The sequence below is a fragment of the Hippichthys cyanospilos genome, chromosome 5, assembly GCF_059441005.1.
Source record: "Hippichthys cyanospilos isolate Australia breed blue-spotted pipefish chromosome 5, RoL_Hcya_1.0, whole genome shotgun sequence".
NCBI lineage: Eukaryota > Metazoa > Chordata > Actinopteri > Syngnathiformes > Syngnathidae > Hippichthys > Hippichthys cyanospilos.
In genome coordinates, this window is record NC_142373.1 from 20266796 (window position 1) to 20291799 (window position 25004).

Here is a 25004-nt window from a genome sequence, read left to right on the forward strand (position 1 = left end):
AAGCGAATGAACCTTGGATGTCAGCATACTGAAATTGCCACACCATACCATTAATGTTCAGTAAATCCATTGTTAACTTCTGCCTAGATGTGTTCATCCCCCTTGGAGACATTGTGATGCTGAACAATAACTCATTGAGCGCAGTGGCTGAACTGGTTTTACAATATGTCCAAATACCACTTAACCAGGTATGTGTTACCTTATGCAGTAGGAAGTGAGAATCATTCTGATACTGATTGGCATAACGTGCTGAGGCTATGCAAGACACAGTCTTAAAAAATACACAGGACAACTCCTGCATTTTTTTCCCCCAAAAAATGAAGGCCAAAACTATGGGTGCGTCCTGTAAACAGTAACTTAGAGATCCTTTTTTTTTTAAGAAAGAGTGATCCGTCAGCCACATAAGCCGAGTTTTGTCGCACAGATGCACATTTGAATCGGCTGTTTTCTTACTTACAATAATTACCATAAAGAGACGAGCTAGTGGACGGCCGTCACTATAGTATAATAATTGTAAGAACAAAACAAAGATGGCTACGCAGCGGATTTCGCTTATCGCCGGTTATTTTTAGAATGCAACCCCCGTGATAAACGAGGGGCCACTGTATACACACAATCCCAAAGTTGGTGGAACACGGATAGTGCACAACTTTGTGTATTTATGACAAAATTAACTCGAGCTGTGTCGCGAGTTACACTGGCAAGGCGTTCACTGACTGCTCATATCGTTGGAAATCTGAAGAACACTTAACGCTTAACAAATATATTCCTTATGAATATAGACACAAGAAAATATGAAGTTTACAAAAGATGAGATTTATTCTGTTTTGCTACAGTTTTTACATTATCGCCAAACCGTTGGTACGTCCTATGCATAGACAATTTCAGAATTCGACCCTACAATTAAGGGTGCGTCCTATCTACAAGTGCGTCCTATATTTTGATGATTTACAGTATTTGCTGCTTGTATAACATTCTCTTCCTCAGTCTGATGAGTTTCTTTTCCTCAGGTCATGTTTTTCACATTAAACAAAGACATTCTGCAACACTACATTTGCGACAACAGTAGTAACCCCTTGTGGCTCACAACCATGTGCATGACTGGGGCATTGGATATGATTCTTGACAGGATCAGCCCCAACAAGGTTGCCCAGCAGGTAGGCTACAGTCATCCGAATATTATCCTCCAGTTTATGAAAAAAAAAAAAAAAACTCATGGCACATATTTTACTCTCCCTACACATTTGCTTTCTCGAGTGCCAATTGCACAAGTAAATTGCAGTAAATTGTCTTCAAGCTGCACAAAAGTTGCAGTGGTGACAAGCAGCACTTTTGAAGCTGCAATAATTGTAATAAACATTTAAACACTTTAATTTAAAAAAAAGTTTTATTAATGATAGGTTATTAGGTTTATTTCAAATTGAAGGTGCAAAAAAACCATGACAATTTTCCCATGATTTGTTTTCTTGTTTGGCCAGTAATATGTCACACGTTTGGCTAAAATATATATCTGTCTAATTTTGAATCCTTCAACACAATGATAATTGATGTGCTTTTTTTGAGAGAACTGATGAAAATCTACAGTTGAGACGCTGAAATTCAGAGAATTTGCACAATTTTGGGGGTGATTGATAAGTTAATCGTTGTGCCTCACCTTAGATCATCATATGACAAAATATGACAACCAAAAAGATGTTTAGGAGTCAGAACAAAAAAATGCAACAATTAGAAATAAGATATTGTTTGATGTTTAAGAGTCAGAACAAAAAAATGCAACAATTAGAAATAAGATATTGTTTGAAATGGTTAGTGTAAAGACAGTGTACTATGTGTGTTTTTAACATTTTCAATAGTTTTGAATAGCTGAGAAAAAAACATAATAGTTGCAAAATGAGTCAAGCGCAGATACTATTTTTGTTGCTCTCACAAATGTATGCGAAATTACATCATTGTGTGCATCACTTGCATAAATATTGAAGATAATTTGAGTGTTTCTTGTCTCCTGAACATTTTCTCCCAGGCCTTACTGGCTTGGAGTAAGCATGTTGCCCCCCATGATGTTCCGTTTGCCAAAGGGCTGCTGCACAGTCTCTTGGGAGGAGGCTTTCCAATGAGCGTTAGAGGCTCCAACAGCTCAAGGCCCAGGCATTATATAGATACGCATCCACAAAACATCGAGGAGGAACTGTACGTATTCGATAACACTTTCTGTCCAAGCCGACTTGAACATATCATTTGTTTGATGTGCTCATTTTGGAGCGTATTTCCCAGACACCATTTTCAGGATGCTTTATGCTTGGCAGATTCTTGACAGTCGGTCAAGTGCTGTTGGAATTGAGTGAAATTCATCCCGATGTGGACATGATTGTTCAGCACATCCTCAGCGTTGGTTTCCACTCCATCGAAGTAGCAAGTCTTTCGATTTCAACTGTTCAAGGTAAAACCTGCGAACTGTGAGCCTGTCATATCTGAAATTAGCTTAACCAGGGTTTGAATGGCTTATTGTCTTTGGCCGTGGGTGTAAAAATATCAATAATAAAAATTAATTACAGTGTTATAGAAACTGTTTTTTTTTTTTTATTATGTTATTGTAATTTTTACTCCCTATGAATTATGTGTGCTAATTAAATCTCTTTTGATGCATTGAGCTTCTTATGCTCGGCTTGTTTGGAATTGGAAAACAAAAGTTAATCAGACCCTGAAGTGGACACTAATTGGCTGTCATTGTGTTGGCATAACCTATTGTGAGTGACAAAGTTGATGTAAGACATGAAAATGGAACACAAACGTGAGAGTTGTCAGTCTGATAAATGTTAAATTTAACATTAAAAAAGGGCACAATTGCACAGAAGGTAGAGTGATCGAATTCTTTATAAGAAGGAGTTAGTTTACCACAAAAGTAGCTTTAGTTTAGTCTCCTGCATGAATGCAAAGCCCCCAGCCGCAACTGGAGCCGCAGCTAACGATAGCAACAAAGATGCTAATGTACCAAACCGTTGAAAAACTCTACGTCAAACCAAACTCAAGAACATGTGCGTGTGAGCAAGTCTGCAATGGGTAGGATGGATGAGGTTTTCATTTTAAAACATTTATTATAATTATTTGGCCCAAAATATTCAATTATGACGTATGCTATTTACCCGACGATATAGAGGAACGCGCTAGGGAGAACTATTTCACAAGCCATGAAAAAAGTCATACATTGTGTCACACTAACTATTGTTCTCCCTATTGCTGTACGAGCGGTGTTTAACAAACAGGTAAATGGAACATGTTCACACCCTTTCTCTGGGGATACTGACTGATTTCATAGTGTAGAGCAACTTGTAGGGTTTGCATGACACAACTCCTAGTAAGCCATTGTGTAGAAGACATTGTAAATAAATGGGTGGGGTCCAAGGGATGGAAATATTGTTAAAGGTATTGTTTTGTAACCTGACATCTCAATATTGTTTAAAACTTAACATTTTCTTGCCTTTAATCATTATTTTTGACCCGTGGTTTGCAGAAATGATGGAGAATATCTTGAAGGATTCTGATCGTCTTCAACAAATTTATCGAACCTTGCTTACAAACCAAACCGAGACAAGTGTTTGGATCGGCCAGATCCTAGGCAGCGTCATGGAAGTAATAATGAAGGTATGCCGAAGATCATTTGACAACAACATCCTATGGTTTTTACGCACAAACGTCACACTGTAAACAGCAATTTGTGTGATCTGAGACACGGTATACAAGTACTCAACTGAGTTTTCCCTTTTCTTCTTTTTTTTTCCTCCCCCGTCAGAATCGGCGCAAGCAAGCTTTGAGTTATCTCTTAATTGGCTGTCTTTCAATTTCATAATCACGTTGTCCGTGAGGCCGTGACCTCTCCAGTTGAATAATCTCTGCCGTTGCCAAGAAGACTTGGAATGAAAATATAATGTTCAATGTTCGATTTTTAGTGTTCTTGTGTGTTGTTAATACTAGGCTATAGTCTATGCATGATTTTTTTGTGCCTTTTCTCGATCTATAATTTACACACCTGACACACCTACCGCACATTAGCCAGACATGAATGTGGAAAAAAGAGGTGTGATTTATTGGCAGTTGAGGTGCGTTTCAAATCTTGGTGACATCAATCTTTCATAAAACCTGTGAAAGTCATTGAAATTCATGAAAAAGATGAAGCACACTTTCATTTTAAAAATACTTCACACATGCTGATCAAGTTTGTTGTCGGGTACCGTTAATTTTTTGTTGCTGATTTTTTTATGACTGCTCCAGCTGCTCTTACAGATTAAAGGAAAACATGTCTTTTTGTATTAATTCTATACGAAATGAATCTATCCATTCGTCCATGACTGCGTTTGTGACTGAATCGAGTAACACACGCTACTCTAGCCGTCTTTGATCATCTGGGTATTCTTTTCCAAATTTCTTGGAGACCCTGTTGTAAAAAAGTTTGTATTATTTTAATTCCCAAAATATAAGACACATTTTTTTTCTCCAAAATGAAGAAAACATACGGGTGCGTCCTATAAACAGTAACTTAAAGATTTTTTTTTTCCTCGAGGAAGCTTGATAAAATTGCTATTATTGTTTCAACAGGGTCTTACATCACCGTCCGTTACTTGTGAGGATGCCCTGAGCCCCTTCCAGTGGCTGTTGTCCGCCGAGACTATCAAGTTTGAGGTGTGGGAATCTATCATCTGCGAGAACTCCACACGGCTCGAGAGTCTCCTTCTGATGGAGTGGATGCCCTTGATTGAAAAGGTGACAGTCTTAAATAATAGCGAAACATTTACTGTACTTCTCAGAGTACAAGTCAACTTATAACTGCATAACTCAAAACAGACCACGTTTTTCGAAAAGTAATGAGACTGTTGAAACGCGTCCGGGAATTAAATGGGAGGAGCTATTTGGCATGTCAGCTAGTGATGATAACTTTCAGTGTTTTTCGACAAATTAATATTCAGCTGTGTCGAAAAATAAAGCATTGAAACTTCAAATCATTTTACTGTTGCAACATTAGTATCAGCATTTGCGTCATTGTCTCGTTTCCGCCCAGCCCTCCCCCATACCACCAACAGTATGTTATTTGCTATACGGTGTAGAAATGCCTCTAAAAGTTGTATAAGTTCATCATTTTAATAGTTTTAATTGGACATTCATGATCTATGTAACCACTAAAGTCAGCGGTAGACTTATAATCACGTTTTTGTAAAATTCCCCCAAATTGAAGTATACAAAGGGTATCGACTTATAAGCGAGGTCGACTTGCAGTCAAAGAAATACAGTAGTTATTTCACCGAAACTAAGAGTAGGGAAAAATATGTATTTTTTTATGCTAACGTTCATAGGGAGAAGCGCTCTACAACGTCATTGTTGCGGGAAGAAACGACTCCAATGCAACTCTTCCAATGATTCTCTCCAATTGGCATAAATTGTGGAACAGCTCCTTGGAATTTGGAGGGTTTTTGCAGAGGTTGCCCTCAGAGCTGGGGGCAGAGAATTGGTTCCCGAGCAACAGCACCTATGATATCACTGAGACTCTTCTACAGAGGTTAGGCAAGAACATATCTATTGAGCGCCACTTTTTACAGCTTCAATGAAAAGCAACATACAGTTTGGTTTCTTTGCTCTAGTGCTTTTGTTTTCATGGTGAATTTGGGAGAAGAGCTTGAGCAGAGTCCACTTTGGCCTGAGATGAAAAGCTATTTCCACATGGTCTACTGGATTTTGAACTACAGGCCCGGTGTCACCATGCAGCCAGCAAACTGTAAGACTTACCCGTTTTGCCTCACAGCAATGAATTCTGCTATTAAGACACAACTCATTGTGTGAAGGCGCTCACATTTTGGACGCATTTCCACTCATTTCCAATTTGTCTGATTCATGCCATTCCAATTTCAACATGTTTCAAATATTCATGCATCCCTGCTTGTATTTTTGGTATTCCAGAAATTTACCATTTTCCCACAATTCCCCATTTTACATCCCAAAAAGCGCCATTCATTTCCAACGGGAGACTTGTCATTTCATATTTAAAGCTTTCCCATTTCACATTCACAACATTTAGCTCATTCATTTCACCTTAGGGGTCATTTCCAACATTGCAATCATTCACACATTCCAAAATTTTGCTGTACACATTTCAGAGATGCAGTTCAATTTCACACAAGATATGCACCATGTTCTCTTTAGGTTCCCTTGACATGGACAACCTCAACATCAATTGTGAAAGCGCTTTGAATTGGAACACATTTGTTGGAACTCTCGTTGAGATGATAGAGTTGCCAAGCCAAGATGTCCTGACAGAGTAAGTGGCAAAATGAGGCACTTGGAAGCGGTTTACTCCTACCTTTTACTCCTACAGTTTACTCCTAGTCCAAATATTGGACTATGTCCAATATTTGCATATCGCTGGCATCAAGTGGAATCCTTGTGTCATCAAAGTGATCACTTTTCAGGTGATCCCGAAAATGGCAAATTTAATTAGCCGTTATTGTTGCACCATGCAAGAGCGTGACTCATTTTTTACACAGTTGATAGGACAATAATTTATAAAAATAACTCCCACACATGTGGAGTGACCAATATAATGGATTTTTTAAAAAAAATATGAATTTTAACAAAACGTAACATGCGTCGTTTCGGCTGACACAAGCGATATGCAACTAAGTTACTTTGCATTAAATTTCCCTCTTTAACATAAGAAATAATATATGGTGATTTAAGTGCCTTGGCATTAACATACAACTTTTTTTTTTTTTACAAAATTTCCAAAAGTTAAGATCTGATTTAATATTTATTAGTTTTTCAGTTCTATACATTGTTTCATATGAATAATTCGTCACACTGAAGTCCTAGAGTTTGTCAAATTAAATGGATTCATTTCTCATTCTAAAAGTCAAAGATCCAAAAATGACCTAAATGGTGAAGCCTATGTTTTGCAAAAGTGGCATTTTGCTGGATGTGTATTTTACAAGACACGCTTACAGTATTTACTACATAAGTCATTCAGTGACATCCATTTTCCGACCCTCCTTTATCCTTACACTTAAAAATACAAAAATACATACATAGGATTGAATGCCTGGACTCATGAAAGATGCGTAAAGTACGTTGTTGAGAATGTATGATTTATGTAATCATTTAGTAATGATTATTAAGTCTATTTTTAACTGATATAAAATAAGTACATTGTTGTCTGTATAGATTAGCGTTATCTGAGTACTCATTGATGATAACAAAGTCTCCCAAATTTGAAATACTTATTTTATCCAAACCTGTAATGTTATGTATAATAATAATAATAATAATAATAATAATAATAATAATAATAATAATAATAATAATAATAATAATAATAACCCATATTCCTCAAAGTTCATAGGTGAGTCCCATTGAGTCCAGCGTCCGTGTCAAATCTGTTTAAAAAGAAAACTAATTTCACACGGTAATAAAAGTTGAAGTAACAAAAGAGAATGTAGTTTTTTGTTCCTGCTTTGCTTTGCCTAACCACAATCCCAATTGTATATATCTAACTGTATTTCCCTTTTTCTCCTTTCCTTTCATTGTCTCTAGTGGTCTGAAAGCAACCGTCAGTCTATTACAGCACGTGTACGCCGACTTTGTCAAGAATATGACGGCTTCATATTTAACTCATGAAATTCAAGGGGGTGATGCACTCTCTGCGTACCTGATCAACTTAATGAACAAACTGGACGGCTTCGTTTGGAACATCTCCAGACTGTCGGATCAAAATATCTCAAACCCCGAAGTCATGTTTCCCATTTTAAGCGAACTGTTTGAGTGCACAGGCCTGTCCCCGCTGCTTCCGCTGCTTTTCAGCAACAGCCCAATCAATACCTCCGACATCATCAACGCTGCTGTCAAGCTTGGGCGAGAGAACCAGCATATTTTTACCTTCAACGAGACGGACCCTACAATGCCTGAATTGGAGCGGTTATTAACGCAATTGCTTTCCTCTGAGGGTAACCTCACAATGGCGCTCTCCTATGTTATGGGGCACACGCTACTTACCTACTCCAATTATTTTGACCAAGAAGTAGCGGCTCATTTCTTAGAAGCCTTAAAGCCATTCACCAACCAAACCTCATCAGGCATTGTGGAGGCCATCCTTAGAGCTATGGAGCTTCTCACAGAAGTGGTCGATTCACCCAATCATGACCCAGCTAATATAATTCTAGCATATATTCTTCAGCTTCAAGATAGTTTAGTGTCCTTGTATAAGCTGCGACGGATCCAACAGAACTTGTCGCCTCATGAGGAAATATGCGCAGCTGAAGTGACTGACCTCCACCAAGCTGTCGCGGACCTTTTCAATCTCCTCACCCCTGAGAGCCTTGATAACCTCACTCAGATTGGCCCGGAAGCAGCCCTGGATCTTGTGATGCAAACATTTCTTGCATTCTTACCAGCAGAGTTCCAAGAGAGCTCTGCTTATCAAGATTTCAAAACATTGCAATATCACTTGTCTTTATGTGCGTCAGAACACAACTGTTCATCGGCAATCTCAGAATTCTTCACATTTTTGAACGAAGTCGTCAACTTGACGCTCTCGGCCAACGTCAATGTCACCATCAGCTTAACTAGCAAGTTTGGCAAATATGGATATTATGAAGAGGTTGCATCTGCTTTCTTTTCACTGTTTTTATCTCCGAATGATGCTGCCTACGTCAAAGCGTTCAATCAGACACTGCACTTCATCAGGCTGGTTGTAGAAATGCCAAATATTACAGTCTCCCATTTACAGAATGCTCTGAGACAGTCAAACATCACCCTAGAAGAGATCAACTACATTGCACACCTTGCAGGAGCTGCCAACGTTAGTGAGCTGTTAGTCAACGTAATGGAGCTAGCCAACGTTCCAAAGTGTTTCAAAGTACAGCACAATGCAGCACTGACAGTCCAGTGTGTTACGGAATTAATAGACAGGGCCAGCAAATTCCTGGTAAACATACCTGCTCTGCAAGATCATACAGCCATCATCTCCCTTGTTCCAATCATCGTCAATAAAACCGCAAATGACCTCATCCAAGTCCATTGGAACTCCAGTTCACAAATGCCTGTCATACATGTTTTGAACGACACCCTGAACAATATCAAAATGAACCTCCAGATGAACAATCTGAGTACTCCGGAGATCACGAAGGAAATCAGAGTGATAGAAGGTCTTTTGAAAGTGGCCGCAGACCCTGAACCCGTGAAGCAAATTCTTGACGCCATGTCGGTACCGTACTCCGAGGAAGTTACCAGAAGATACTTGGAAATCATGCTGTGGTATTTGCAGAGATTGGAAAACGTGACAAACGGCAGCTCCGTGTCAGAGCTCGTCCACCCCTTTATCCGTCTCACGCAATTGCAAGTGACATTGCAACTAGCGCAGACAAATTTGACTTTGGCAATAAACAACCAGATCGAGTACTTCCAGCACCCAACGGAGGGTGCGGACGTCAGGAAAATCGGGCAAGCAACTATTGCCATTCTGAGGGAAATTCTGAACTATGTCACCATCAACATTGAAATTCAGGATGAGACTTTTCAAACCTTTGGTGGCGAACCGTTCTTCACCACAAACATACTACATGAAACTGAGCAACAAATTCATTTCTATTTCAATCTTATACACGAATGGATGACAGAACCTAACGTCACGACATTTTTTACCAGTATGCTCCACTGGGGAAACCCTTCCACGAATGTTTCCACACCTGTAAAAGACCTTCACCTCCTTTTGCAAACAATGGGAAAGTATCTCACTGGTGAACAGTTGGATTACCTCTTCATCATCAGCAATATCACTCAGTCCTTGAGCAAAGCGATTATGGTGTTTGAGCAACCAGGAGAGCAACAGTTTGAACACTTGTTTGCTGCCATCATGGAAGCCGTCCACAGTTTCATGCAGATCCTGAGCCAGGACGCACCACTGCTACCGCAGTCCGTCCAGGATAACATCCAGCAAATTGTTGGCGATTCATTGGTCCTCTTTGTCGAACAGAACTCTTCCTTTTCCACATCACTCAATCTCACCCTCGATATCCTCAATAGAAGCCATATACTTGTTCAGCAGCTGATTCCTGGCGAGTTTGCTGTCTACCTGATCCCAGGCCTCAGAGTAATCACAACGTATTTTGAGACCATCGCCGTCGCCAATGGACCAGACAACTGGAACGTCATGTGAGTGCCTTTGTCAGTTTTGACAGGTTCGAAGAACTTCGGTATAAATGAAAGTCATTCAAACATATATATGTGTGTGTATATATATATATAGGGAAAGTATAAAACATACAACATGTTTTTACAATGCTTTGCTAATTTACCATGGGAATATTGCCGTTCTTTTTTTTTTTAAAGCATTTTGAACGAAATGAAGACAATTAGAAGCCTCCTGCCACCAAACAGCACAGCCCAGTACTACATTTCTGTCGTTATCAACATCACCCAAGTCATCTTGGACTCCAGCCAAGGTAAATCACCCTCAGTGTTAACTATGATGGAATGTTGGTTGCCTTACATTAAAATAACAGAAAATAACAGAAACATCATGACCAAAGTGTTTCTTTTTTAAGACTTTGCGTCTCCAAGTTTGATTAGCTCTGCAAAGCTTGCCAGTAAAACTAACAATGTACTTTTTTGTGATTTCACCAAATGCAGGCCTCGAAAATGGAACAATAGAAATTCTGACAGGGATTTTAGACCAGGTAAAAGCTCCATGCATGCATTTCAGACAAGTGTTGTATAAGGTCACAAAGAACGTGTGCAGTTATAAAAATGCAATCACGAGGTGATACTATCTGAATGTCATATTTGTTGCGCTTGCTTGACTGTCTGAACCGCACCTAACAGCAACATTGTGAAATGTAACTGATTATCACAAGCAAACTAACTGATAACCTTCATACCTCTTTCTAAATGGAAAATTATGGATTAATTACCGCCTGTGTTTTTTGATCTACTCTTTCCCTATTTGTATTTTTATTTTTTTTTAAACAGATTTGGCGGATTTTTATGGATGGTCCAGGTTTAGGTAATCTGACTCCATCTCTGGAGGCCTTATCCCATCTCAGTCCGGTGCTTCAACAGATATTGACCGGGCAGGCTGACCAAGAGACGTGGCACAAGTAAATTTGATCGGGCCAAGGACAATAATAATTAAGGGTACATGAGTCTGCTCTTTAGCCAAAAGATATTTTGTTTTTGCTCAGGCTTAAAAAGATGATGGAGGCTGTACTATCAACATTCAGTGAAATGCAGCAATGGGATGACGTCATGGCTTTTTTCCCCTCTTTTGAAAAAGTCGTAGCATGTATAGTCAACGCCGAGCAAGCAGAGAACAGTGAGTATATACTGCTCAGATTTCAGCTTGGTCAATGAAGCAAACACACACAATAAAAGTACAACATTCAAAACCATGTAATGAAAAATAAAACAGTTTGATTTTATGCAGGTTGTATTTTGAACATTGTAGCAATGACACGCACACACTAACAATCACTTGAACAAATAGCAAAGTTTACTTGACAGGTTTCACATTTGTCTCTTTTTAAGAAGGCTTTTCAAAGTGTCTGATTGGTCAAGCCTTTTAACATTGTTTTTCTCACAGTGCTGTTACTAAGCCTTGCGGAGCCTGTGGTGACTCTGATGAGAGAAATTGCACAGTCTGTGAACAGCAGTCATTTTAACTTGTCGGCCATCTCGGAAAATATTCAGCCTGCCATAGAACAAACATTGTTGGCTGCTCAACAGGTAATGCCCATCTTTTGTCCTCAGGACAGCGATGAACTTTGTTGAGTCACTGTCTTTGGCTGTACGATATTTAACAATGTCATCCAACATCTGCTATATATGCTATCTTTTATTCATCTAGTTGCTGCTCATCTTATTTTCGATGTCCCCCTTTTTAATGTACTGGTAGTTATTTTCCAATAATGTCATTCAAAAGCTATGTTTGAATATTTGTAGAGTAAATATTTTTCTATGTTTTCTAAATTTGACACACTACAGATAAAACTAGTGCTAAAATATTGCCGAGTGTATTTAATAAAGCTTCAGTATTGTAATACACATCCTTATGTGTTTGAGCCATGAAAAATAAAAAAATTATCATTCCACGATGTGCCAAACTAGGCACACTGGATTAAAAGTCACACCCTCAATAAATTTTTTAAAATGGTTTTCATATATAGGGCACACAACATTATAAGGTGCATAGAACAGAAGCTACTGTAGTGGCTGGGGTTGCATTATCCATCCACTCGATGGAGCTGCGTTAAAGGGAATAGCAACAAAACATCAGATGTGTCAATCAAACTTTTCAATCAGAAGTTAAGAATAAAGATGATTTGTGAAAAGTACTTTCTTTGAACTTCTTCCCCATACAAATTGCTTCAAAATTGGACCATTTATAGCTAACAACATTTGTGCCAAATAACCACTAATTGTAATGAGTGCCCTCACATTTATACTGTATCATGTGGTGGACAAGTAACACCGGTGCTCCATTTTAACCCCCCCCCCCAAAAAAAAAAAAAAAAAAATTAGGAAACACCGAAATGGTGAAAAACAGATTAGCCCTGTATCCCCACAACTGATTACCACATACGTAGTTCTCAGTCTGTTCACATTTTGGCAATATACAGTATAATGCATTTTCCGGCAGATGTCAGAATTCATTTTACGGATTATTTTTGTATTGTCATTATTATACTGTGCGTGCAGTACATAGCTATGTAGAGACACACCTGTTTTAAGAATTTTTTGTATTCATTTCTCTGTGTGGGTGTCCAGTGATAAGAAGTGTTGATACCTGTGTGAGCCCTGTGCCATTTACATTGTGTTGATGCACAAATAGAGATTATCGGGTATCCAGTGTGCCGCTGCCTTTCAGACAAACTCTTTGTTGCCTTCGTCACACTCTTGCTAGCCCAACTGGTTTCCTCGAAGGGGTGTGATGAAAGGCGACAACAGGCAACAAAAGGCGGGAGGTGATTGACATTGTCGTATTTTGTTTATATTTTTTTTTAGGCAAATGGAACGCTGGAGTGCAGTGAAGCTGTGAAAGCGTGGGAGGCAATCAGGGTTGCGGCTGGTTTAAGCCATGGCGTCATTGAAATGTGGTGTAACATCAGTTTGCAGCCTATTCTGGAGACCTACGCTCCTAGCAATTATGAGTGCCTCCATCTCAACACCAGTGTGAGTACAGCAAACAGAAATTCATTAGCCAACATCAGGAAGTTCGCTCTGAGTCTGAGGTATTACCATAAAAGTGATTAAAGGAGATTGGTTGTGATTTTTATTTTACTTTGATAACCCCCCACATCTTTCCAAGTCACATTCATTTATCAAGGGGATTTACATTTCCACAAGAGATGACTTCTAGAATTATTTACACAGCACATATGCATAATATGTAGGCGCCTATGACATCACAAACAGAAATGCCAATTCTAGTGCTTGTCACACTTCTACCATTTGGTGGCAATGTTGACACACATAAGAACGTTTGTCCTTTCAGCTCCACCATATGGAACCAATCACTGCCGGGGACGCTGCTGCCCGGATTGTCAATGCTACAAAATCTCTGTATGGAGTCAACATAATGAAAGCGCATGTGATGGAGCAGCTGATCACAAATGTGTCCAGCCACTTCTTTGAGCTGCTGGGCCAGCCCCTAAGCCCTAGTGCTCAGCTTCACTGGTACCAGCAGCTCCAACACTCGCTGCTGCAAAACAGGTGATTGCACATATGACACAGGTAGACAAAGTATTCACAGTACACACGGCGCGAGATGTACTAAGCCGATTTTTGTGCTCGAGTAAATGTACAAAAAATGAAAACTCCCAAAGAAGTTCAAAAAAATTGAGCGTGAAGGCGTAGCGCCAAATGAAGAGGCATTGGAATGAAATAATCTGATGTGGAATGATATGGAATTTTGGGTATGTCAATGGTACTTTTTGGGTTAGAAAATGGGAAATAGTGGGAACATTTCACCGGCATGCTTGGAATGTTGGGATTGATACCGAAGGCGAAATGAATTACCTTAATAATGGGAAATTGTTCATAAGCATAATCATTTGAATCAAGTATGTTGAGAGAGAAAAACAGAGTAAAACATGCAGGCCCTCGAGGACTGTAGACGTTCACGCCCTTGAGTTAATAAGAATCTTCACTTTTACTTGTCCCTTCACACTCCATCTTACAGAACACCATAATGTTCTGTTTAGACTTGTGTCTTTGAAGTTTCAAATGAAAAAAACCTAAATAAAAGATCATTTAATTTCCAGACCTTGTATCGATCTTCACTAAATTCTAAAAAAATCCACAACAGTGTTTATTTGTAGTACCACTCTTGATGATTTAACCAAACAAAATATAGAAATATATATATACAGACATATTCACATGCTGTTGTTTTTAGTCTATTTGAAGCTTTGGAGAGAACTAGCGTTGGCTTGACTCTCATGGCATTAATGTAGCGCATTCTCATTACCGAGTGACAATAATTGCTGTTATGAAAAATAAATCTTACTTGTGTGTTTTTTCAGACTAGACAGCGTTTTTGAACATGGAAGCCGGTGTATTTTAGGCTTGCACAAAATAGTACATTCACCTTGAATCATTCTTTTAACTGACAACATAAAACACTTCTCTACAATGAGGGCACAGATAGGAAATATCTTGATACTCGGAATCCGTCGGCACTGTCGGTAATGCTCAATGTTTTACGTTTATGTTGCAGCTGCCCATGTTTCTTTCCTCCCAAGACCTCAAGACCTCAACTGCAATTGAAACTATGTCTATTAGCACCTTTATTATGTTACTTCTCAGGTTGAAAAGTGTTGACACTGTTTTTGCATAGGAAACATAGAAAATGGAATATTTCAGCATATATATATATCAGCACATATATCATAACCCTAACCCAGCAATATAGCAGCCTAACCCTAGCCCAAACCCTACACACAAGGTAGGGCGGTATTTTAAGAGAAATTTTTAAGCATCATGCAATATGTTCAACATTTTTGTGTCTGTTATTTTCCACCTCATTCTGGCAGTATGTTGGCCAAGGTTTGGCACACTGCTAGTGAGATAACTAAATGGTCATGCTTTTGAACTTTGATGTCGAGGTGAAATTTGGAAAAGTCAGGGCTAGACTTATAATCGTGTTTTTGTAGTCGCCTAAATGTAAGTAAAAAAGTAGAGGGGGGCGGGTGGGGGCAACTGTTAAGAGAGGTCAACTTGCGCTCGGAAAATACTGTACCCTTTTTTGGGAACGTGCTGTCAGAAAGCTGAAGCAGAAAAGTATCGGTCGGAAAACGCCAAGACTTTTCCTAATATGTTTTTCCTCTTTACGTATTGGTCAAAACACAGTGATTAAGATGATGCTCGTCAGATGATAGCAAATCTATCAGGACCGCATGACAAGAGGTAAAGATCAGGGATCACCCCCAACTTTAGGAATATTCATGATAGAGGAACTGTTACTTTGCCCAACACTGTGAGGACACTAATAATCTTTGAAATTAAAAAAGAAGCGCTTCCTCAGAGACATTAAAGTCCTTTTTCGCCCAGACTTTCTTTTGAGTCTTGTGAAGCACACAGTGAGCTTCATTGATATTGAAATGTTCTCCTCCACAGTTTATCCTGGCTTCAAGTGTTGTCGGACGAGTTGCTTAAAGTGGCGCCCGAGCTGGAGCCGTGCGTGGACGCCATGGAGGAAGCGCTGAGACACATCTTAAACAACCACCACCTCATTCAAGACAACAGGTCATCAGAAATTGTCTTCAATGAAGCAGTGGCGATCCTCCTCTCTTGCATAAACGTCACCTTAGATGACATCTTCTCATTGGTGGGGGGCAATTCATCTGAGATCAATAATGGCTCCTTCCTTGACATGATAAGTGATGTCATTCAAGCCATGATCCATTTGAAGGTATTTGGGGATGAGCCAATGGTTTACCAAGCCCTGGAAGAATTTCTGGCCTCCAATGCCGGAAAAGGACTCACGCAGAAGCTGCTTGAGATGTCCGCGTGGTTGGCATCGTCACACGAATTCGGCCTTGACCTTCTGACACAAGCTCTGCCCAGAATTTCGGAACTCCTCAGGCTTTTATCCTCCCTCCTGACTCAGATGGGCGTGGATATGCCGGAGATCACAGAACTTTTTACAGAGCTAGCTGAGAACATCATTGCTATGCTTAGGCATTTGTTAAACAGCGGTCTTTTTTCCCCTATGGAGCACCCTCCGAATTGGCCCCTGCGGGAACTGATCGATGCTAGCCACGCGTTGAAAAGCCGACACAAGCGAGAGGCCCCGTTGATTTCCCAGGTGGACCCTGTGAATGACCTCCTAGATTTCCTGGAGATCGACTACCTGGCGATGTTCGGTGCCATGTCGCTCCCTTCCGAGGAGGAAATTATGGAGACGGCTCACATGTTCTTCTCCAATCCCAATCTGAACATTGTCGTGAAGGGATCGACCAGGGACTTGCCCTGGGTTCTGAATGGCTCACGAGAAGAGGCCATCGACGCTGCCCTTGGGGTCCTCTCTTTTGCCACTCTTCCCCATGCCGCTCAGATGTGAGTACAAGTTTAGCTGGTAGCACCTATAGCCTTTAAAAGTGAAAAGCTAGACATTTTTATTTCAATCCCCTTTGCATATTTTTCACCAGTTTTTACTCCCAATTCTGTCTTATCGTACTAGGTCATCATTCGCTCTCTTGAGGGATGCTGTTGACATGCTGCCGGATAGCTTTCCATTCGCCGCTCTGCTTAAAAATATGACCAGAGCGCTTGCCAGTGCATCTGAAGGTAACTTTGACTTTTACATCTTCTGTCAAAATGATCTAAGGAACTAAATTGGAAAAAAAAGATCCACAAATAAATAGGCCTTGTTACTTGCAATATTTACATTTATTGTATCTACAGTGCATCATGGATTACAAATGTTTACATATTGTCAGGTCAGGATGACAACTGTCTGGGAAGATGGACTCGGAAACTAGACTCTGAAAGAAACTAGGAAGACAGCTCGACATGACACTTGCGTGCTTGACTTGACTCTGTGTCAACATGTGACTGATACCCGCCCTCGAGGAGTGGAGTTTAACACCTATGATCTAGAGCTTGAATACTGTCAGACATCAATCCTAACAAATCATAACAAAGCAAACCAAGTAACAGAAAAAAAAAACATAACAAAGCAAACCAAAAAAGAAACACAGCAATAGTGTCAACAATACATACAGAGCCCTATACAATAAAGCTGATAGATAAATAATAATGTCAAAATGACAAATACATGACCATAGCAAATGCATAGCAACAGAAATATGTTTTACAGCACACTTGTAACAGGGGAATTTTGTTCACTTTATCTGTTGTTAAATCAAAAATGTTGACACAATTTAGCAATGAGGTCCTTCGTGTTCCAAGTTATTTGCTCTTAATTTGAAAAGAAAAAGCATTAGAGTAGCTTTACTGATACCTGCAAAGAGCCGATTCAAATCTCACATACGTTTTTCACATAACTCCATTTGAGAAGCTATGCATTAGATTAGTGCTTCTTTCGACGCATATAATGAAGTGTCTAGCAGGTCGATACACATTAAATATTTATTACTGTTGGATTAACATGACTTTTTCTGTGACTACTCTATTTCCAAATGACTTTTTTTTTCAATGCGTCTTTTCGACTCCCGTCACGATAGGACATGTATGACTTTGATCCGGTTTAGCCCGCGCTCCCTTCGAGTCTGGCGCTTTAAATGAAAACCGCTCGGCAAAATCTCATTAGCCAAATAGAATTCAAACAATTATCTTGTCGGCCCTCGCAAAACATCTCACCTCTAACTCACGTACAAAAGTGCACATCTATGACCTCCAATTCTAATTGGCTTCTGGGCTTGTGAGATAATGCTTCTTCACAGCCCACTCGCAATGTTAGCGCTTATATTCATTTTCATGGTATTAAACACACATGTGCACACGCACAAACACACAGCGGCATTTTCATTGCATCGACCACTTTGAATTTAAAGTTTGTCTAATTCAACATTCTGCCATCAGATCTTTTGGCCCACGATGTTGTCGGATTTGTTTTAATTCATGACATCATCGACATCCCACTGACCCCATCTGTTGCTATCACTCCAGGCCTTTTCTGTAAACAGATCATTTGCCGCATGTTGCCTACCAATGCTTGCCAGCAACAGTTTGGCTGATAATGAAGCCCCAGTGGAATTTCTTGCCATCTTTTCACACATACAAAACCCTTATGTTCAATCTTCTCCTTTCTCTTTGTTTTATTCTCTAATCTTTCTCATTCCACTTATCTGTTTTTTTTTTCTCATTGCAGAGAACCTGATGGACTTACAGCAGATCTTCCATACAGCTTCTCAGCTTCTTCATACCAACATGAGTGATCCGCGCTTCACAGAACAACTTGAGCAACTTAGATCTCAGGTCCCTTTAAAATATTCACCCGTAATGTAGAATTAAAATGACGTGTTCAGTGCCCACAGTATTTTCTTCACCTACCGTATTTTCCGCACTGCAAGGCCCACCTAAAAGGCTTCAAGCTTCTCAAAAGATGACAATGCGCCTTGTAATCCGGTGCGCATTATAATATAGCGCGCCTTCTACAGTGCATCAACCGCAAGTTTTCATTTTTGGGGGATGAAAAAAATGAAATGATGTCATGTAAATTCTTTCATTTTTACCTCTGCATTTTCGTTCTGGATGTATTTTTTCCATTAAAATTGTGACGCAATTTATATAGGCACAAGGCGCAAAAACTGCAAAAACCATAAGCTAAGATAATGACATCCAATAGAAGAATAAGACATTTTTGCCTTTACAAATTTAATAACATCCAAAACCTTGTTTATAATTTCCTGTCAGTTTTTATTCACTTTACAACAGTGAGAGTCAGTTTTCAAAACAGGATGAGGGTTTCAAATTGGGGTTTCCAAGTAAGGGTTTGAGTCTACTTGTTTGCTGGTGCGTTTCAGGTGTGCATATTGGAAAATACCGAGTTTGCCCATCACCTCTTGGGTGCCATCTCCATTGAGCCTGGTCAACTTTGTCACAGTCTTCTACCAGGCCTGCAGATAATACTGCAAGCTGTGCAGGTCAACACCACAGATCTGAGTGATGCCGTCTTCCAGACGTTAGTCGGAGACCCCGCCACTTATGACCACGACACAGACTGGTACAGCTTTTTGTTTTGACATCTCTGCGTTAAGAATCAAAACATTATAATTACGGTTATTTCTTTTATTTGGATGGATATGGTTGAAATATTGAATCGACGATAGATGTGTATATGTGTCCGTGTGTTTATGTGTGATAATAGGTCCTCTGTGCTCAGTGAAAGTTTTGGCTTCAACACGAGCAGCCTCCAGGCTCTCAACATCAACTTCACATCACAAGGTGAAACGCTTAACTATATTTCAAAACTTATCTAAATATGGATTCACAACATTTTTCTGAAATGGGGCGTTTACATTTCATTATACGGCGTCTATTGCTAGCAATTAGCGGAGCGCCTAGCAGAAAAATAAGCGGTCAGATACTTTTCAAAGGCAGTTCCATAGATGAAAAATAAACATCTCTGCGGACCTTCATATTGACAGCCTGACATGGTTTATGTTCCTACTGATCACTTTGGAACAAACCTGGTTGACTCAAACGTGTGTTCTGTGGTTTGACCTCACTTTTTCGAAATATCTATGCGGAGAGAATTGTCTAAAATCTCAGTTTATATTTATGCAAATAAAACAAATGTGGTTTGTCAAACAATAATACAGTGTTATCGTTTGTAATTAAGTGGACATTTTTTGTGTGTTCTACTTGATTTTTTTTCGCATGACAAAAAAGTATTTTTTTCTTTTAATTTTACCTAAATACTAAAATACGCAAAAGCTGAAGCCATACAGGAGAAATACAGGATATTTGAATGACTTTCAAATCACCTTTGTGGTAATATTTTGGTTTTCCAAGTTGTATCTTATTGTATTTTTTTTTACAAATTTAGCAAAAATCGCGTTCTCATGGAATGAATCTCACAATATCAAATCAAATCGGTTTCTGTACTTACTTTATAAAATTGCACTTTCTTTTACAAGGGGCGTATGTGTGTAAAAATTTAAATTGTAAAAAATACACTTATAACTAATGCAGGAGTAAAAATTGAAGAATTGAGATGGCGATTATTTTTTTTTTCTCGTCCCCAAAAATTATAGGGATTAAAGAATTTATGCGCTTTATTAAGGCGCGCTGGATTATAATGCGCATTGTCAGTTTTTGAGAAAATTTAAGCCTTTTATTTGCGCCTTATAGTGTGGAAAGTACAGTATGTGATCTTCCTTTATTTTTTTTCAGGGAATCTAACGGTTGGCGAGATGTTGCAGAATGAAAGCGCTTTTGTCCATGATGTTCAAAAACACTTGGATTTCAATCCAGTTGCTCTTCAATATTTCCTGGACACAGTCATGCCTAGCAACAATTTACAGGTGAGCAGTAGGGATTCTATAATAGGGCCAGGGGAGCCATAGTGCATGAATCATTTATCCTTTTTAAAGCATCTTTGAGTGTCCAGATATGCGCTTTGTAAAAATGCATTATTATTATTATCGTTGTTATAATGCTCCACCGAATCAGTATGTAGCGCGTTTCCCCTTTCCCCTTTTCGCTATCCATTTTCTTAACCGCTTGCTGGTGCCTATCCCAGCTGTCTTTGGGCAGCAGGCGGAGTACACCGTCAACTAGTCGCCACACACACTAGTTGGCATTAGTTAACAGACACACTTAAGGGCAATTTGGATTGGCCATTATACCAACCGTGCATGTTTTCGGGAATGAGGGAGTAAACCGGAGTACCCGGAAAAGACCCATACAGGAAGGCCAAAGCCGGAATCGAACCATAACCTCTGTATGAGAGGCAGAGGTGGTGAGCTCAACCTGTGCATGTTCCACCATTTTTCATTAACTCATTGACTGCCAGCCGAGTCAAAATGGATCTTGGATGTCCACAGCCATCATAGGCAGTGAATGAGTTAATTGCCTACTAAAGTATTTAAAGTAACTGATCACCTTACTGTTTGAATTAATTGATTAGTTTAGGGCTTAGAGCCATTCTGACATACTCATTTAGCAAAACACTTAAAAGAAATGGAAAAAGATAAAAATAAGTACCCGGGATTGAACGTGTGGACTAAAAATACATCTTTGGGATCGAATGGGTCAATGCAGATTAAAACAACATGGCATTTTGGGGGGGCAGATTTCCTGTTCTTCGTCATCTCCCGTGTTTATCTAAATTCTGTTATTGAATATGTGACTTTTGGACAGATCCTGTCTTGGTTGATGAATCTGCGTCACTGCAATTCCCGACAACGTCTGAGCATCATGGATCCGGATGGGCTAGTGTTCCAAACTTTCTGCTCCATGTCCGCTGAAGACTGGTACACCTTCTCTCTGCTCATGGCTCGCCATCTGGACATGGAAAAGTTCCTTCTCAGAGTAAGGCTGATTATCATGAAGAGGGAAATGGAATGGAACATTTTCCAAGACCATGTTCCTTTTTTGTCTTGGATGCTACTCTTCTTTTCCATTTTTCTCATGCTCGTTTATCAATAACACCATTCACTGATTCGATTTGATACTTGCTAAATTACATTAGCTATTTTATATGAGGAATATGAAATATGATCAATTATACGAGAAATACTGAAAATATCATGTTACGGCCCCTTTAATTCTAGAGTGTCTCATTTTGGAACGTCACCATTTATCAGGACTAAAATGACAGGTTAATGCATTCAGGTCGCATCGGATGTGGCTAATTCATGATAATCCTATGAATAATTACACTTCTGGCTCCAATTAAAACATTTATATTTTCCGTTCACTGAGCGCTGATAACCTCAGATTCATTTATAAGCTCTTATGAGTGCTTGGAGTCACCCAGTAACAATCCTCATAATGTTATCAATAACTATTAACCATTTCAGCATTTTAATTTAAATCCATAGTTAGAAACATGAGGCAATTATGTGCCATAAAACATTCATCTGATTTCATTTTGGAAGAATGTTCATGCGAATGCTTGACATGCAGACTCTAATGGTACCCTGCCTGTACATATATTGCTGCTCGACAGGAGAAGATGAGAAATCTACATTAAAGTCACAAATCTGTGCCCATATGCATGTATATTGATTGCGTTGCATTCATGACCATCTTTCAGATGAACTAGTTGTGAATCTCATTTTAACTTGTCGCTCAACCCTTTTCTTGTCTTTGAATGCAATTGTTCTTCGAGAAAAAGCACACATTGCAAAGAGTGAAAAAAACGTCAAGGTTTTAAGTCCATCAGGTTTTGTGTTGTTTTTCCTTTTTGTCATAAAGATTGATGGTCATTTTTTTTGTTTTCACTTTCATTTAGATGGAACCAAGGATTGATTTATTTCTCCTGCACTATTTTTAAAATGTTATTTTAGAATACAAGCAGCGCTTATGAAGAAATGTTCTTTGCAATACAATACAATAGTTGTTTTTTGTTTTTTTTTTTTTACTCATTCACTTACATTGATGACTGACAGCAATAGATGTAAAAAATCTAAATATACCTTGGCGATGACTCGGTGGAAGAGTGGTTTGCGAGTCCGCCTCACAGTTCAGGGACCCAAGTTCAAATGAATGAATGCTTTATTTGGAACATGCGATTATACAAAACAACAAAAAAACAAACAAATCTACCTTGCTCCGGCCTTCCTGTGTGGGGTTTGCTTGTTCTCCCGATCCGGTGTGGATTCTGTCTGGGCACTCCTGCTTCTTCCCACATTCCATAAAAAAAAAAAAAACAAATGTGCTTGGTAGGTGAATTGGACATTCTAAATTGTCCTTAGGTGTGATTGGGTGCGTGATGTTGTTCGTCTCTGCGATTGGCTGGCAACCAGTTCAGGGTGGGTGTCCCCGCCAACTGCTCATAGACAGCTGGGATAGGCACCAGCAGGCTCGCGACCCTAATGAGGATAAACGACAACAGAAATGGAACCTTGGCCCCCAGTGAATGACTTAATAGTAGCAGCCATTTTAGACTCTCCTTTAGCAAAAGACGTGGAAAACAAATTAGTTAGTAGCTGAATGGCTCAAGTTTTGAAATACGTAAAAAATACTTCTTTTAGATTGATTGTCTTGACTCCTGAAATGCGTAAAATGACGTCTTTGGGATTGAATGTCTTGACTAAAAATATGTAAAAAAAAAAAAAAAAAAAAACGTCTCTGGGATTGAATGCGTTATAGAGATGGAACAAGTTATACTTTGGAAGCCTTCCGTAATGTTGGTTGCTTGCTTTCAGTTGGCGTTGTCAGACGAACTTCGGAGCCTGTTGGGACTCATGCTTCAAGTGGCCAGCAATATCATCCACATGATGGAAAACATGCTTCCTGCCATTGATCAGCTTCACAGTTACATGCTTTCCATCAAAGAACTCAACCTGATGGCCAACACTGAGTTTCATTTAGTATGTAGGATCCATGTTCAAATAGATGTTATTGGCTTGATTCTCACTTATTAATGGATGATGCTTGATTTTTAACCAGGCCACAAGACACATGAAGACTCACCTCGCTCACCGAGCGACCTTTGTCACCATGTCCCGAGCAATGTGCAATCACGGTATCCTGCCTTTCTTCGGACTTGCAACTCTTCCAACCGATTTGCTGTCCGCCCCGTCCTCCTTTGATGACAGTGAGAAGGAGGAAATGATTGACAGGTTCAAGATACCTCGAAATGCCAGTATGTTGGGGAGGCACGGCTCTTTGAATGCCAATGCATTTTTGCAGTCTGCTTGGGGTGACTGATGTTGTTTTTCATTTGTAGCCCCCTACTGCATGAACATGTACCTAGATATGGTCAACACCACAGGCGGCGCCATTGCGTGGGCCTTCCTCAAACCGATGCTGGTGGGGAAAATCCTCTTCACACCCGACACACCGATCACCAGGGCTATTATGACAAAGGTATCCAGTCGACACTAACATACACACCTTTCGACCCATGAAAGTCCCATACGACAACATTGACCAACAGACATACAGTTGCAGTTTTAATCAAACGATCCATGCCCATATAAGGCGCAAGGTATTGTTTTTTTTTTTTTTTTTTTTGCAAAGCAGTTTTGCGAATCACTGATCAAATTTCAGCGGAAACATTCCTATTTTGTGGAGCGTTTTTTTTTTTTTTACAGGTTAATCCCAGGGATCCGAAGCAACATTTTTTTCCAAACGATATTAATTTTACATTATTCACTCATTCACAACTGTTCTTTTCTTCCAAGATGTTAGGATGGCTTCTATCCAGGTAGACATATAGCCTTAATGACAACGCACACAGTTTCCATTTACATGAGATGCAAAGTCAAAAATTGATTTCACAAACAATGATGCAAAACTATTTTGAGCCAAGCCGTTGCATATTTTCATGCTGACCAGGCAAAGACATTATGGCTCATCTTTGGAGCGAGATCTTCACACACAGAGACTGATTGACTCTTTTTTTTTAAGCACATATCAATAACCTGAGGATTCTTGTCTCGTTCTTGCTCAGGCAAATACTACCCTGCAAGAGTTTGGCAACCTCAAAAGGCACTCTGACGAATGGCTGAACTCTTCAAAGTACCTCATGAAATCTGCCGAAACGCTGAGCCACACTTTGCCACTGCTTCAGGTAGGACCTGCTATTTTACTGCTTCAGAGAAAAATCGGTTCCTAATTTTGTGTTTTCAGAATTCCTTGGCCAATGCCTTTGTGAGGAATTTCATTGAGACGCTGACAGACATCGATGTTGGGAAAATGAATGAGACGCTCAGTAACTTCTGTGAGTGAACATTTGCAGAATGCTTCACATTCAAAGATCTAAATTGTTTTTCTAATCTTTTTATTCAATTAAACTTCAGTGCCTTAATATTATTATTATTATTATTATTATT

The 25004-nt window shown here is 39.4% G+C and overlaps 1 protein-coding gene across 1 annotated transcript in view; it reads left to right on the plus strand.

Annotated features, from left to right (window-relative positions):
- The window catches only part of abca12 (ATP binding cassette subfamily A member 12), a 63525-nt gene that overhangs the window by 6891 nt on the left and 31630 nt on the right, over positions 1-25004 (plus strand). Inside the window, exons 10-38 of the mRNA XM_088416148.1 lie at positions 88-188; positions 1011-1157; positions 2021-2187; positions 2304-2437; positions 3509-3639; positions 4591-4755; positions 5343-5545; positions 5628-5761; positions 6187-6301; positions 7570-10185; positions 10363-10475; positions 10663-10709; positions 11002-11129; positions 11214-11344; positions 11612-11754; positions 13033-13200; positions 13523-13740; positions 15646-16587; positions 16712-16818; positions 18365-18471; positions 19020-19219; positions 19364-19440; positions 20392-20522; positions 21361-21531; positions 23373-23537; positions 23617-23812; positions 23897-24036; positions 24623-24742; positions 24802-24892. Coding sequence (XP_088272274.1) covers positions 88-188; positions 1011-1157; positions 2021-2187; positions 2304-2437; positions 3509-3639; positions 4591-4755; positions 5343-5545; positions 5628-5761; positions 6187-6301; positions 7570-10185; positions 10363-10475; positions 10663-10709; positions 11002-11129; positions 11214-11344; positions 11612-11754; positions 13033-13200; positions 13523-13740; positions 15646-16587; positions 16712-16818; positions 18365-18471; positions 19020-19219; positions 19364-19440; positions 20392-20522; positions 21361-21531; positions 23373-23537; positions 23617-23812; positions 23897-24036; positions 24623-24742; positions 24802-24892 — 7308 coding nt within the window. The remainder of the gene's footprint in view (positions 1-87; positions 189-1010; positions 1158-2020; positions 2188-2303; positions 2438-3508; positions 3640-4590; positions 4756-5342; positions 5546-5627; positions 5762-6186; positions 6302-7569; positions 10186-10362; positions 10476-10662; positions 10710-11001; positions 11130-11213; positions 11345-11611; positions 11755-13032; positions 13201-13522; positions 13741-15645; positions 16588-16711; positions 16819-18364; positions 18472-19019; positions 19220-19363; positions 19441-20391; positions 20523-21360; positions 21532-23372; positions 23538-23616; positions 23813-23896; positions 24037-24622; positions 24743-24801; positions 24893-25004) is intronic.